At 40.8% G+C, this 16,819-nt stretch overlaps 1 protein-coding gene across 5 annotated transcripts in view; it reads right to left on the reverse strand.

Annotated features, from left to right (window-relative positions):
- Nucleotides 1-16,819, reverse strand: part of znf385c (zinc finger protein 385C) — a 121,223-nt gene that overhangs the window by 24,015 nt on the left and 80,389 nt on the right. For all 5 annotated transcript variants that reach the window (XM_067476554.1, XM_067476553.1, XM_067476552.1 and 2 more), the window contains one exon: nucleotides 2,734-2,876. In XM_067476554.1, the coding sequence (XP_067332655.1) occupies nucleotides 2,734-2,876 (143 nt within the window). The remainder of the gene's footprint in view (nucleotides 1-2,733; nucleotides 2,877-16,819) is intronic.

Consider the following 16,819-nt stretch of genomic DNA (forward strand, 5'->3'; position numbering starts at 1 on the left):
TTCATAAAACACAATCACCTTGGATGTCTCCCCAGGCTGGCACAGGGCCTGGCCTAGTCCATTCCTCTGCTCACATGGTCCGGCAGAGCACTGTTCATGCTCTGCTGAGTTAGACTGCCACACTCACTGGAACCACACCGGTGGCACTGCTGACAGCCCCAGCAAGATCAAGGAGGGTTGGTGTATTGATTGCAGTGAGGATGGCAACAGCCTTGATGTCTTTCTAAAACCCAAACCTGAACAACATCAGATACCTCCATTGCACACAAAGAGTTGTCCAAGTCAGCTGACTCCTCTGGAAGAATAGAGTCTGTTTACTAGGGATTCCTCAGGACCAGGTGTGAGAGGAAATATAAACACACCTGACACTGAAACCTCCACACTGTAGGTGTATCTCTCCCTCAGGGCTATCTTTGGCTGTCTTGCTTTATTTTGGCCGCTTCTACATGATTCAAGCTACCTCTGGGAGAAACTGACTTTTCCCTTTACAACTCAAAGCCTGGCCTTGGAAATCTATCTCTCCCACTCCTGCCGCCCTCTGTCCACCTAAGCTAGGCAGGCTGCACACAGCTATTTGTTTTAGGAACTGAAGAATGTGCCCATTGTCTGTCCGCAACCATCCTGAACCGACTGCTATAAATGTGTCTTTTGTCCAAGCCCTTGTCCTCCCCCACCATCCGAGTACAGGCAGAACTTATCCTGCGCCAGACGGCTGAGTCCATGATGGGATTTTAAGGAAGGTAGAAGGAGAGAGGGAGAAAAAGACACTCCAAGAGATGAAGAGAGGGTGAGGAGGGGAGGGGATGTGAGAAGGGACACCAGGGGAAGCGGAGGATATTTAGTTTTGGAGACAGGTGCATTTATCACCCACCACCGCCATACATGCCTGGGACAACGTGTGCCTTATCAAGGCTAAGAGAACCTGGGGGCTCAGTTGAATGGACCTTGTGATTAATGCCACAGCTGCGCTGTCAGACTGTATGTTATGGAGGCTAATCATCTCCTCCCGGGACTGAAGAAACACTGATTTGATGATATTTCCATGGTTATCATAATTTCTGCATTCTGGTTGTGGTAGATTCCACACCTTACTGTGAACTGTATTCTATTTCTCAGTGGACTGAATATTATTGAAACTATGCTTAATACTACCCTGCTTTTAATAATAAATGTTACAAATGACAACTTCATATTTAATATGACTACTGCTTTTTTCTTTCTAATAATAAACGATAATGCGCACAAATAACTCAGTGCTTTTCATAGTAAAATATACTGTATTTGCTGTAGGTTGCCACAAATAATTTTATCAGATAACATCCAGTAAATGATGAACAGAGCTGTAAGGCACAGGCACTGGTTTAAGAATAGAAACAGCATTTCCCACTGAAACATAAGCAAAGCACAGACAAAACACTGTCCAAAGACCTGCCCTGCTCCCTTCACCACTAGAATAAATACATGAGGGTGTTAGAGGAATTGCTGTTTTCCATGCTGCCTTTGCTGCTGGGCATGCTCAATTGTTCACAGGGCAGTACAGGTAACCCCTGGACCCAGAGTAGTGGGTGGCAGAATAAACAAGTAAACCGCACTTTTTACATTGCTGGTTGGAGACCCCCTACATACACAAATATACACACAAGGCATGCGTTTATGTCTTATCCACCCCCTCAGACAGGTCCTCCAGTGTAAGAACAGCCAGCCAGATGTCTCTCTCTAACTCTCTCTCATCCTACCTTTTTTCACTTGGTTTGAAAAGGTTTAAAGTGGATGCTGAAGGAAAAGCTCTGGCTAATGTTTCATTTACAGAACACAGAACTGGAAATGGTTCCATAGTGTGTGATAACAGAAGTGAACTTACCCCATCCTGCACAAACACACACACATACACAGACATACACACACACACAAACACACACACACACACGGTTCAGCATCAAAGACATCAGAAGGGCAACACAAACACACACAAAATGACAATGGGTATAGCGCAGGTAAGTAAAGGATCAAAGGTATCAGCTTTTAATTCCAGGCACAGAAGCTAGGCCTCTGAAATCTTTTCAGTCTGTGGCTGACATTCGAAACAAAGTAATAACGTTTTCTTCTGGGAAGTTGCTGATACTTAGGTGGCAACAGCAATGCTGAGAAGTCAAACACTGCTTGAATTAAGATTAGCACGCCAAACCTATGTTAAGTACTCTGCACAGGACTGAATGCTGCAGTCTGGCAGAAGAGGCAGGGATAATGGTAAATAGATGGAATTAGGGAAACAGTTTTAAAGGCCTGTCTGTCTTTCTCCAGTCACGAATATAAAACCTGTCAACCAGCATAAGGTAGAACACTGACATTAACTTTATGAACTACTGTATGAGGATCGCAACCATGAACCATAAAATTAAAGTCCAAGAGCACAAAATAATACTTAAATAAAAATTGGGATGATGGGAGGGGTGATGGAAGAGGATAGCATTGAAATATTTTCTAATCAAACCATTGATTATACAAACTGCTTGTTTTCTTTGCAGTCACCCATCCTCCTTCTTATAATGCATTACATCTTTAAAGTCATCAAAATAAAAACTGTTAAATCTGCGAAATGTTCATTTTACTTTTTCAAGCTCAAGAAGACATAGAACAAAACAATGGACAGATGTGTAACATTTGCTGCGGTGAATCAAAAAGCTAAAAGGCTTATTATTATATGGATCCATCATATCAAGCGATAGAACTCACCGTATTAAAATTAGGAAAGAGGCTGAGGGGTGACGATCCATTGAGCCTGAAAGGTAAGAGGTGTTTGAGGTCGACCTGAGGCTGCAGAGGCCGTCCTGGGACAGGGAGGGAAGCCAGTAAAGGGCTGCCTTGAGCTGATGTACCTGGGACAGAAAAAGATATGTAAGAAAGAATAAAAAGGGAAACCTTAAAGTGAGGAACATTTCTCTCCCAGTGTGACTGTAAGAGTTTAACTGCACTGATGGCTTCCAAGAGGTCAGGTGTAGCACTCAGAGGAGGACTCACTTTGATATATTTGATACCTGAGCTGACAACCAACACACGCTGAACAACTGAAACGTGTTTGTATGGTCATGTGCTTGCATCTGGGACAACAATTTATGTGTAAGTGTGTTTCTGTTTCAATGCAGGCAATAGTAGCCGTACAGTACGTTTAAGGTGGATGAGCAGCTCATCAACCCCTTTGCTCAGGCTTATCCCCCAAGGACATGCACCTGCCTCTTATGTATACACACACACTGAAGTAGGATACATCATTTAATTACTGATTTATTGGCTAAGGAAAGGATGTCTGCGCAAGGGAAAGATGGGAGATATCGGATTTCAAATGGACCAGGAACGAAGAGATTTCTAATTTTCTGCATGGCTGCATTTCAGTGGAACTGGCACACTTCATGGCGTGCAGGCCCTTATTCTAGCACCAGGATCAATCATTGGTGTCAGCTGTGGGTCATTGTGGTCACCCCAAATTATGCCTATCATCTGCAATACGCTCACATTGTGAGGAGGCTGCATTTAGGAATAATATTGAACCACAGAACAATAAGGAATCACTGACTTTACATCACCTTCATCTTAGAAATAAAAAAGAAAAAGAAATAACAAAACTTGGCAACAGTTTGACTTTTGCTAAACCCTGGTCAAGTTCATTGCTTATTCATTTGCTTAACTGGAACTAGAACAGTAACTAGTATGCAATCTATTATCATTACGAAATGAATATGACCAAAAGTATAATTTAAAAATAGATCTGGGACAAAATGTAGTATTCAGAGTCAAGCATGAAAATCAAGAGCACTATCAAAAAAGGGAACATTTACCCTTGTTTTGACTGAGCATAATTCCGAGAAAGACAACACATTTGGGTTAAATATATATCTATTCCACTCACAGTTCACCTAAAGGCTTCTGAATACAAAGCTATTACAGTCAACAAAATAGCAGAATGTCAAAATAAAGCCGACCATTTGTCCAGTAAAATTTAGTTTCTTTTTTCTCTGACAACTATTTTCTCAGCACTGGTTTCAAGGTTGTACTATAATGGTAATATTACTGTATGGCCTGTGCGAAGGGCAAAACAGAGCGATAGATGGGGAATTTTTCAATAGCCTGGCCCATGGCTTTCTGTGCCTTGGGAGGACTGGCAGCCACAGTGGTGTGTGTGTTAGGTTGGTGGGTTGAAGACTGAAGCTCTGAGCATATGTTCCTCAGTTCTGGTCTCGGGCCTGCCTTTTACAACGTGTGGATTCTTCTCTGCAGTCTGTCTGACACCCAGAGAGAGTCTGCATAGAATGGACACAGCCTAGAGACACGTGGGTAGCAGTCAGCGGGGGAGCTCTCTCACACACACACACAAACACACACACACACACACACACAAAACAAAAACACCACCAAAAAAAAAAAAAAAAGTCTCTTGGCAGGGCTATCAAAGGAAAAGCTGGGCTTGCAGGGAGGACAGTTATCAGCTGATAGTGCTTCCCCACCTCTCTGTGACTCCCTAGGCAGCTTATTAAATCAGGGGCTGGCTGTTTGCCTCTTTGGATGATAACATTGCCATGGAGGCACAGCCTGAATCCAGGCATGTACGACAGCGAGCGAAAGAGTGGAAAGAGTGCATGTGCTCGGCTCGTACAAACTAGATGAGTATCACGCTCACATACAAATGCATACAAACAGAACTGCCTACGCATCTCTGAAAACAAATAGCTCCCAGGGTGAGGCGGAAGTCAATATAAACTCAGTCACACAACACACATACACAGACTCTTACACGCAAACATCACACACAACTATCAAAGAAGGTATAATTTTGCACTGCTACATATTGTGTGTGATTTTAGTAGAATACTTTTTAGTGCTCAAGCACGATTCTTGTGTTTTTATATGTTCGTGTGTACGAGTAAAAGTGTTTATTTTAACCTTCAGATAACCTCCTTCTATCACACTGCATCATTCTCCACTTATTGCTCATGCAAACACATATGTGTCCATGTGGTTATGTGCACATATGTTCTTTCTGTCCAGAGTCATGTCTGCGTCAAGGCTCAGATTTATTTACACCTCAGTTGTGGTCCAGAGTCCAGACAACCTAAGACAGTTGAAGCAAGGCTTCAGGCCAAATGTCCAGCCTCTTTGTCTCTCTCCCAGATGACTTTACAAACGGATCTGACTGTCTCTGCCAGTCCCTCCCCAGGCAGGCCTCCTCCTCCAACCATCACAACAACACATTCCTCCCTCTCATGACTCACTGGCTTGGTTACACAACAGCCGCCATCACATCACATCTACTTGGATGTGTATATGTTTTTCGTGGTGTGGTGCATCTGAGCTGTAGACTTCAAACATTGATTCTTCAATTATTTTCAACTTTCTTTTCTAAGAAAATAATGGATACGCTAAGATTCACATCAAAACATACTGAGTCTTGCCATCCTAGCGCCTCATCCACAATCAGAGAATTAGACGTTCAACCCTTTAGTCCTTCTACTGTAATTCTCTTGTCATCACTTCAGTGCTCCCTTTAGGTTTCTGACAAATTGCCTTTTCACACATCTGAATACCCCAACCCCGTCCCCTGTGCTCTTCATACTCCTGCAAACTACTGCTGAATGGCACAGGAAGGAGAAAAGGAGAGGGTCGGGGAGGAGAGAAAACTGCCTTTCTATTTGTAGCCCAGTATAATTATGTGGGATAGATGCTGGCACAGCGTGGTCTTTGGATTTGGGTGAGTGGATCTCCACCTTCTTTTCCCTCCTGCTTGTTCTTCCTAAGACTACCACAGATAACACACAATTTTACTTTGGATGAACTTAAAACATGTGCCATTTCAAGTAGACTGTAGAATAAGGGTTGACAGACCTCTCCTTAACAGGTTTGGTCAAATGCACAATTTGATAACCACAATTTTGGCTACAGTAAATTTCTATGAATACAATCAAGTGCTTTTTTATTGAAGCAAAATTGTCCTATAGACTCTGTCAGACACAGAGGCAAGATGGAATAGCTTGTGTACAAACATTCTTAAATAAACCAGAAATTATATTAGCTTTGTCTCTGGTTTTGTGTTTTTTATTGTAGGGACAAGTGATAGTACAATTACTGGGGCAAGAGCTGTTGTGTTTGTTGATTTCTGTAGGATTTAAGGACATTATGTAGCACATTTCTGGTGCACAGCTGTGGCTGCTTGCTGAGTAACACTTGGACTGTCACTGTGACTTTTGCCACTAGACCTCTGATCTGATTATCCAGCTGTTATAATGAATATCTACACACATAAACTTAAATGTGTTGTACGGGAATTTGCAGGGGAAATAGCTGACCGGTGAAATGATGAGCTCTAAGTGCAGGCACAATATGAGCATAATTGCTCTGCACCATGTGGATGATTATTTTGTCAGTTGCAGTAGACATAATAACCTCTCTTTCTGATGGTGTCTAACACAGTCCTCATATGCCAGTCAGTGATCATAGCCATCTCAAATGTGCACACAGTTGAGTTCTGATATGCAAGTTCAAAGTCATAACACGATGTAGCTCAGCGTGCATCTACCATGATGTTGATGCACCGTTTCACTGCCCCACCCCAGGCTGATGGGAATGGATCTAACAGTGCAGGATGAAATTACAATTTAGCTTAAACATAGAACTGAAGCATTACAATAACCTAACGAACAGAACCTCTTTTTGACCGAGGTATGAAATAACCCAAAACATGCTATGCATACAAATGGCTGTTTCACACGAGCTGCTCCTAGAAACTGTAAATTGGCCTCATGGTGTATTAGAGGCTCACGGCCATTTGAGGGCATGAAATGACATTGCGCTGCCTGTGGATGCCCAAATGTACTCCACTGAGGGACAGAGAGAAACAGAGAGAAAGTGACAAAAAAAGAGGGAACAGCAAGTCTTAACAGCCAATTAGCTTCTGCTTGATCAGGAGGTGGTGTGAGGGCCACCGTGGGAACCATTATGGCATGGACGGAGAGCGTTAACCATAATAAATTCTAATTAAAGACTGACACTTTTTATTCCTCTGTCGGAATCCTCCATTACTGCCATTCTCTACTCCTCCTTCAAATATGATGATAATCTGCGAACCTGAATCTAAGATGGGATGTGACTGATGTGATTAGATAAAACACACCAGAGATCATGAAGGAACTTCAATTAGCTCTCAGTTAAGCCAATTTGATTAGTTTAGTTGCATGAAATAGGACAATTATTTTTCCCAACAGCTGCATTCATAAATTATTTGTAATGTGTACTATAGCGGTATATTAAATTTAAAAAAATCAAACCTAGAAGTGGCCAGAATAAATGTAAATAAATTATTGTTTCTGCTCTTACAATTAGGAAAGATTTTTTGAAGATTTTTATGTCTGCTAGCCACGTTCCTGTTTCAGTACAGAAACATAAACTATTCTCAGTGACCCGTAATTTAAAAATTCTACAAAAAACATTTGCATTTCCTTTCCTTTTTTCCATGTATCTCATTTTTTTCACCTTACTTTAAGGCCTTTTAAAGTTGTTTATTTGCATTACATTTTAGCTCTCTTTTCTGGGTCACTTGGCATGTCGTGCTGGCAGCACTGTGACTATATACTGTGTACTGGAGTGTGTAAGCTGATGCCTGTGTGTGCTGCACATGACAGTTTATATTCCAAAGTGTGTGCAGCAGGCAGATACAGATTATGCAGTAAATATGTGCAAGGAATATTTGAACAGAACAAAGCTTCAACGTTACCCTGTTTGATGTCTGAACAGTCAAGTGTTTGCTTGTCCACTGAGTGCATGGTTGTGTTTCTTTTCCACTCCTGTGTGTGTGTCCACAGGAAGAGAGAAAAGCTAGCCAAGATCAAAAAAATCTACTTTATAAAAATGTAGATTGAGATAATTCCAATGGTGCATCAGTGTGTCTCTAATATCCTGGTAAGGATTGTACTAATAGGGGTTTTATTTTATCCCACTCAGAGCTACTTCTATTTTCTGACCCTATTCTGAGCTAATCTGCTCTTAAAAAATCTCTCATATGTAGTTTTGTCCTTCTTTCTCCTTTTCACTGGATTGCAGAAGGTGGCGGACTGCTCAATGTGGCCTGATTATATGCAAGGCTAAGCACAGTTTGACCCGCAACTGAAAATAGAGTACTCTCAGGAATGACTTCATAACTTTTCTTTTACATGCAATTTTAGAGGGATTATACAAAGTCACATTCTAAATCAGCTGCATTTACCTCTCTATCAAACCTACATAATATCTGACCTATGCACAGGGGCCATGGCTAGCTGGGGTACAGTCATCATAATTTGTGTTGTTTAAGTGGTTCATTACAGAACACAAAACAAGTATGCAAAAAGTGTGCAGGTGCCAATAAATAAAACCTGGCCCAAATTTGACGTCTATGGCTTCAGCAGCGATTATCAGGTCTGACAAAGATATCATTTACTGACAACAAACTTACGGCTAAAATCAACTTATCCGATATATAATGAGAGCAGTGAAGTCAGTATGACCCTGAAATGAACAGTTTTTCTTTCTAAATTGTGGAATAATATTTAATATTCTAACTGAAAATGGAGAAAATATTTCAGCAGAGTGTTTGGTCTACTGTGGCTCAGTAGTAAGTTGTGGCAATCTGATTGTGGTAAGAAGACCTCGTGGAGATGCTTCATCTCTCAGGGAGTGTCTATAATGAGTTCTGTAAGGCAAGCAGCAAGTAGCACGCTGCTACCGAACCCAACCTGGGCAGAGGCATGGCCCATCTGTCAAGCAGAGACGATAAGCCTGGAGCCATTCAGAAACAAATTGTTCAGCTTCCCCACTGTAAAGCCCTATGAGGAAACTGGCTTTGGGTGGCCCACATAAATGCTAGGGATTCCTAATGCAACACAGGAAAAAGGAGGTGGAGAAGGGAAATATCAAACCCATTAATCTATGCAGATGCTGCCGTTAGCCAGCAATCGCTCTCCAGCGGCAGTAGCAACAGCAACAGCTGTACACCAATAATTAATTGTGACAATAAACAGCCCAAAAAGAAAGACATTCAGAAAAGAAACACTATTTTTGTGTTTTTGTTTCAACGCCTGCAGGGAATGCAGCTTATTAAGTCACCCACACTCTCCCTAATCTCCTCCCTTTACTTTACAAAGATAATGACAGCTGTCGGACCTTTTCCTCTAGGTAAAAACAAAAAGAACTTTTATGAAACATTCAAAAGGGAAATGATCAAAGGCAATATCTGACAAACTGCTTAAACATGTGTCTAAAGGAACTGATGTTGAATCTTCATTATCATAACATCTTGCACTGTTTGTCAAAAAAGTAAAACTAATTCAAAGTTGTGTCATGCCAACATATATGCAAAAATGCAGATTTAAAAATTCTACAGGATTGACAGGAACCCAGATGAGGTTAATTTCCTCAGCAAATTGAGTCATTTGTGGAAGTGGCATTAAGTGCGACATCGTTTTTTACATGAATAAATATCAGGCTGGTCAACCAAGCATCACACAGCCATCATGCCAACTGTGACAACTCATTATAAATTGATTAGATATGGTGGGTGAGCTGAGCCCGTTGGCTCTTCAAGGAAGAAGGATGCAGTGTACAGGAGAAAATAAGACAGAAGGCACAGGTTGCTTTCTAATTTTAACTCCTCAGCTGATTTAGATGAGATGCTTAAAAGATGAAAACATTCACTGAGACACTATGAGTCAGACATAAAGGTGGTTATGAGGCTGTGACAAAATGTGAAATGAAAATGAAGTTGTAGCTGTACACATTGGGCCTATCCTCTCCTGAGTTTCTAATCAGAAATGAACACAGTCACAACACACACACGGGGGAGAACAGCTCTTTACAATAAATAATTGTACACAGGTGCAAATAGTCTGAGATTCGTGGTCCAGGCAAGAACGTTATTTTTATTTATATAAACAAACCTAGCAAACTGCTTGCAGAGAAAATTGCACTGTACATTACTTGTGTACGACATTCATTGTTATACAAACGAGTTCCTGCTAAGCGTGTTGAATTTGCATCAAACCAGCAAATTGCCTTCCAGGGCTGATTTCTTTCTTGCCTTTAAATGGCCTGCTGATTGTTGTCTCTTACTGAACCTGAATTTGTTTTTCACAAAATGTTTTTATCCTCCATCATTGTGCCTTACTAGATAGTTTGGTTTAGACTTTTATTTACCAACACCTAATTAAAATTCCCCTTAAGGAATGTGTCTATGGTCAATTAACACTTTTAATGAAAGGTGTACTTGCAATAAAAGGTCCAAGTTTTCTCAGCCTTTTTGGTCTGAGCTACAGGGCCACATAATGTTTTTCTACCTTTATTTCAGACAGTAGGGACGTTATAGACAGTTTTTATTTTGAGAAACAGAATTGCTGTTACACGAGAATTATAGCATAGGAACCCCTCTGGTAATAAAAATCCTCCAGCTGTTAATCGTATCACAATGGGAATGTTTAAATTAGCTCCCATTCTAAAATGTAGGTAACATTTAAAGAAAACAGAAATGCAACAATTTGAAGATCACTTTCCTTAGCCACATGTGCTACAAAATCCTTAAAATATGCTACAAAATATAAAAATATATTTGTCGCAAAAAAAGCAAAACTGAAAGGAAATTTACTGAAAGAATTTAACCCCAAAGTGCTCATACTCAGGTTAAAAGGTTGGCTGAAGGACGTGCTGCTGGTGTTAAAAACCAATTACCCAATGGATGCTTTTTAAAATGCCCTTTCACTCTCAATCAGCAGCGGCCTTGGGAAATGAATGAGCTAATTTTGCCCAACCTGGGCTGTAATTGTTTCAAATCAGCCTCATGCCTCAGCGTCACTGCCAAAATAATCGCTCATGAGCAGAAAGATTAATCTACAGAAGCACATCTGTGGGACTTAATTTACGGGTTGCAGTGCCATGCCTCGTGGATCCATTAGACTCATTTGGTTTTCAATCTAGTACAGCATATGCAGCTGAACAAAGGTGAAATACTGGTGGAGAAAGGCCAGGAAACAAACAAACACAATGCACAAACTGCTTAGTGTTTGTACACAGCCACAATCAGCTCCAAACACTTGTGCAAACACATGCATGATAGTGTGTGATGCTGACAGTGGCAGAAACCAGAGCTGGTAAGTAGGAAAGTGCATTTACTAAAGAGTTGTACATAAGTATAATTTTGAACTACTTGATCTTGACTGGAATATTTACTTTTTATGGTCATTCAAGGAAATATTATACTTCTTATTCCACTGGATTTATTTCAGATGTTTCCTTACTTTACAGACACAAATTTGTGTCTGTAAAGTAAAATTTAAAAAATAAATATATAATCAACTATTAGACAATAACATATAAAAATGAAGTAACCAGCTGACACAGTTTCGATGTCTCTATAGCAACATTTTTTTTTCTCACCTTTGAAATTTTGTTTGCAATTTAAAGTTTAAATATGAAATAAATAGTGAGGTTTTTCAAATGAAATTGTCAGATATGAGGCTTCTCTTCTTGATCTGTACATAAATGAAGCCAAAAAAGGCTTTAGGTTTCAGAAGAAACCACATTTTTCCAGATACATTTGGACCAAATTTGGACTAAACTTGTGCATTCATGTTATCAACACAGTCAGGTTCAATAATGTTTAAAATGCCATAGTGGAGCACTTATATGTTTGTATTTAAAGGTACATTTTAGATCATGTAGCTAGTAATTTAACTTGAGTAAAGAATAAAAAGTAGTATGTTTGACTTAGATTTTTGCTTGCCTTGTACCTCACTTGTAATTCGCTTTGGATAAAAGCGTCTGCTAAATGAGTAAATGTAAATGTAATGTAAATGTATGTCTACCTGTAGCGAACTCTATTTTTGATAAGTACTTGCACTTTCACTTGTTTGTGTACTTCTTACTACCTCTTGTAGAAACACCAGTGTTAATTAACAGTGTGTGTGTGTACTGCAGACACACACTTCACCACCCCGCTTCAGTTTTAAATATAGTGACCAAAACAGACGCACCTTTTCTTATAATGCACTCCAGATTGACTCCACTACCCTCATTGACCTCTATAATAAACACATAGTGGAATTATTACCTTTCTGACAGTTTCAACTTAAAAAATGAGAAGATATATCCTTGTAAAAGTAGAATTCATGGCAGAGCCACTGTATTGCTTTAAACTACACGGGTGCTCATAATGTTGTGCCTGAATGGTGCATAGCAATCTGTAAATTTGAGTCCTGACTGTAAATGTAACGAACCTTCTGTTTCACAATTGAGACTTTAACAGGATGTTTCACAATAGCAGTTATGTCTATGTTTCACAAAGTAAGTTGTTATTATTATTATTATTATTTTCAAAAGGTAGCTGGAGCTAGCTTAGCTTTAGCATAAACTATTTGTTCAAATGAGTATAGAAAGCTCAAGCCTTTTAAAGTTTCATCTGTTTTTTTGTGTTTAAAGCACACTTTGAAAGTCTAAAGAAGGTATTTATGGTCAGCATGTCCTATTGGATGTGGTGGAACAATAGGCAGAGTTTCAGCACCACTCACACTCACACGGGAGATTAAAAAGTTTAAATAACAAACAGTACAGCTGAGATAGAGTTTAGTAGTTGGACAGCACAGGAGGACCACAACCACCACCTTAATCCACCCATAAGCAATTTCTCTGTCTTTAATGGAGAAAAAGTCAAACAACAAATTCTTTCAAAGTATGAAAAGTGTCATTGTTTGCCATGCGGCTGCCTCCAATCAGTAGCGCCTGAGAAATCAGCGTTTGGATTGTAAGCCGCTTTCAGGCTGAGACACGGCGGGCCATTCGACAGGCACTCTGAAGAGAAACAGCTGCAAGCTGCAAATTGGAAAGTCTTTGTGAGAAGCTGCTCTGCCCTTTGTTGTCTCCTTCCTCCTCTTCTCAAAGTGCTGGCATGCAGATGTCTCCTCTCATTCCTCATGTGTAATTACAAAGACGGGGGGATGCCATAAAGGGATGATTCTTCAATATGAAGTCTTGTACTGCAGACAGCACATCCGAGCAGGGCAGTTAGTGTATTTTTATATACGAAAACTTCACCATAACAAAAGATATAGCACCTTGCTCCTTTTGTTAAGCTGCTGACTTTCTAATGCTTTTAAGCTCTCCTCAATGTGATGGACAAGACAGAATAATATAGTTGAAAAACAATCCGTGTGACTAACCAGGGTGGTGTTATATGTCCTCCTCTCTAAAAGCAGGGCCCACCTGCTTTGTCTTTGTGCAGAGAGAAGACATGGGGCTGAGCAAATAAGGATTCTTATCAGAACCTGTGCAGGTGTTTGGTGAAGCAATGCCATAATGTTATTTTAGAGTTACCCATAGCAGGAAGGAATTCACTGGATGAGCAGAGAGCAAAGTAAAGATGCGTTGAGAGATAGATGGGTGAAAAGGCCAAAGTGAGAGTGTGTGGAGTTGTGATGGTGAATTGGTGGAAAGCAATCACTCCAGCAACCTGGCATCCCAAAATGACATCTTGCTTCCTCTCAACCTGCTACTTGAGCATTTTTCACAAATAAAACTTGCTATCATAGGTCTGTGGGCTGAAACCCCCAGAGGATGGGTAATGAGAGGGAAGTAGAGAGCAGGAGAGGAGAGGAGAAAATGACAACGTTCATGAGAGATGCTCCTACATTAGCCCAGTAGACACACTACTGTATGTCAGCACAATTTCTAAAAATCCAAAAATGCAAATCAGTGCCAAAACAGTGCACGTGTAGAAGTAGTGCATGTAGCAGAAGGAGAAGGCTGCTATTTCAAACTAAACCACAGAGGTCAAGGACATGCGGTCTGGCTCTGAAAGAGTTTTCAGACTCTCCGGAGAGCATTTCTCATTAGTGTGATTCCAGCTGAGGATTATAAAGTGATTCCTTGGGATAAATCTTTGCTCGTCACGGAGGAACCATCAGCTGTTGCAGTCAACCAGCGCAAACTGTTGAATTATTCATTTTCCTGTTAAAGCAGGCGACAGGTGCGTGACCTCTGCAATGAGTGCCCAGGTCATGTGGGAGAAGTGGTGCTAACGTAAGAGGAGGAGTGGTGACTCAGCGGGACAGCAAGGGGAGGGGGGCGGGACGTAGCAAGTTAATCAGGCTAAGATGGCTCTTGAGGTATTGGGCTGATTTTGCTTTTCATGCCTTTCATTTTCATTCTTTTTCCTGGAATACAGCATTTACAGACTTAAAGGTAAGATTAAATGATATTTCTTTCGAGGGAAAGATTGGCTGCAGAAAAAAATGCAAATAATGCAAAATTACTGTTCCCTCAAATGTTGGAGTGAAACTCAGGGTGGTGCAGGGTTTAGAGAAGTCTGCCAAGCTTGAGCTGAGTGGCATTTACTGTAACCTTTCCCCTGGCTTTTAATAATGGCACAGAAACAGCAGAAACACGGATCACTGAGATTCACTGGGGAAACACCGGGAATAGCAAATGGATGTCTGACTGCTTGTTGCCACAGAGTCCACAAAGACAGAGAGTGGAGCATGAAGACTAAAACTAACTTGGTTTCACTTCAGGTAGTGTCAGTGTTGTCAATGGGTACCTCAGTTGGTAAGGCGGCAGTCGTCCATGGACCGCAGGGTCCGTGATTCGATCCCTGTCCCGGCTATATGACACTGAACCCCTAACAGCCCAATCACATCCCTAGCTGTGCAGTGCCGGCCCAAGTCCGGTAGAAATTGGGGAGGCTTGCGTCAGGAAGGACAATGACGGACAATGATCCACTGTGGAGACCCTGAACTCACAGGATAATCCGAAAGGACAAAAATAAAAAGTGTCAATGTCAAACATACATAGGTGGCACCGGTGTGGGGTGAGATGGGGATATTGCCCAACTAAAAATTACAGTACCCCCACCAATTTGGTATGCCATTAACCTTTCTATATCGACTAAATAGCACGCTCAATTAATTAACAACAATTCAATTAACAACACAAACACGCACTGTGCTTGCACTTTACAGTAATGTCTTGTTTAGTTTATAATTAAAGCAGCTAGCAGTGTGAGAGAAAGGTTTCCAGTAGCCGAACTAGTGTCAGACCTCACTCAACCTGCACCATTTGCGGCTCTCAGTGATCAAGCTCTGGCATCCAGTCTTGCAAAATTGGCCCTGGAGCTTATATGACTTCCTGGCTTTTAATGTTTACCTCATGATGCGTTTGTTTCCAGCCAAACATCAGACGGATTTAGCTTTTCCTAAAACACCACTGCATATTCCTCACCGCTCCACTAATCCTGACCGTATTGTCTTGCCACTTAGGGTATTTAAACCTGATCTCGGTCTGTTGCCTATATGCTAGTAGTTGGTTGTGGACTGTGTGCAGTAGTTTCTCTGTTATGCTACTTACTTTATGGTAAAAAAAAAATCCAAGTTGACATGCCTTTTGTCACACAACATTTAGCAATTTTAAAAATTAAATAACTATAACCATTTATAATTTAACAGTTATAAAAGAAACTGTAAAGTACTGGCACTCATTACCTTAAATGTACAGTTTGCAGCTCTGCCCTAGTGAGTGCACCTGACTTTATTTGCCCTCAATATTACCTGTAACATACAGTATTAATCAGGACATGCAGGGTTGTTTTAGTTATCATGGCACATGAGCTTGTTTCATGTGATGCATAATTACTGTGCATGAACTTGGTTTTAGTTCAGCTGGAGTGCACCTCAGCACCTTCCTATTCAGTTCTGCAGCTTCACTCATTTCAACTCCTTTTGTGCCATTTTTCTCATGTCATTATACTGATTATAAAACAAATACAATTTCTGAATTAGCTGTATGGTTTTGTATGCTATCCCTGTCAGTGTGCTAATTGTTATGCTATTAGATATTTTTACTTTTTCTAACTTACTGATTTTTAAATGCACCTGTATAATCTAACCAATTAATACTAAAGCCGTATCTAGCCCTAACAAGAAAATCTCTCTGACGCTGCCGAGTTATTGTATGGCCGAAAAGAAAAGAAGAACCTGGTTCCCTGCTGAATGGAAAATGAATAGGGAGAGATAGAGAAATAGAGAGGCTGGAGGCTGGAGGCTGGAGGCTGGAAATAAGCAAATGTTGTCAAAAAAACACAGGCACCCCATCAGGTTTGTTTAGTTTAACACCAATGAAAGGCCTGTCTGAATCATGGGAATTCAATCCGGTTCACTCAGCCTGAACAACAGTCTCTGACACCTGATAGTTCACGAATAAGCCCCCTGTTTATGCACAGAGATTGAAGTGGACATCTGCATGAACACAAGCACACAAGAATTCATGCAAAAGCAAACAGCGTGCACACACAGAACGTGCAGAACGATGCATGGATTTTTCCTTCAGGCAACTGGGGAAAAAGACAAACATTTCTCCCATTTGGCCAACCCCTGCTTCACACAAAATAACAAACAGCTGAATGATATAGTGAGCTGTCCCCTCTGGTTGCAAAGTGGGAATTGAACCACATCTCTGAGACAGCAGCTACAAATGGCCCATCTCTATAACCCCCCTCACTTTCACTCTTGTCATTCTCTCAGCTGTGCATCCACTGAGACCTTGGTGGACCTCAAAGGCAGTTTAATCTTGATTGAAAGTTGCTGAATTGTCTTCAAGCATCAAAGCGTTACTACTTATCGGGAGAGATTGTGATGAAGACGATCCAATGAAAAGATAGAAAAGAACCTCTGTGGTCATCTGAAATGGTCTGACAACCACAAATCATCTCAGACTGTGTTGTAAGTGCAAAAATACTAGATTAAGCACTCATCATGTGAAATCT

Source organism: Channa argus, chromosome 15 (assembly GCF_033026475.1).
Source record: "Channa argus isolate prfri chromosome 15, Channa argus male v1.0, whole genome shotgun sequence".
Classification (NCBI taxonomy): domain Eukaryota; kingdom Metazoa; phylum Chordata; class Actinopteri; order Anabantiformes; family Channidae; genus Channa; species Channa argus.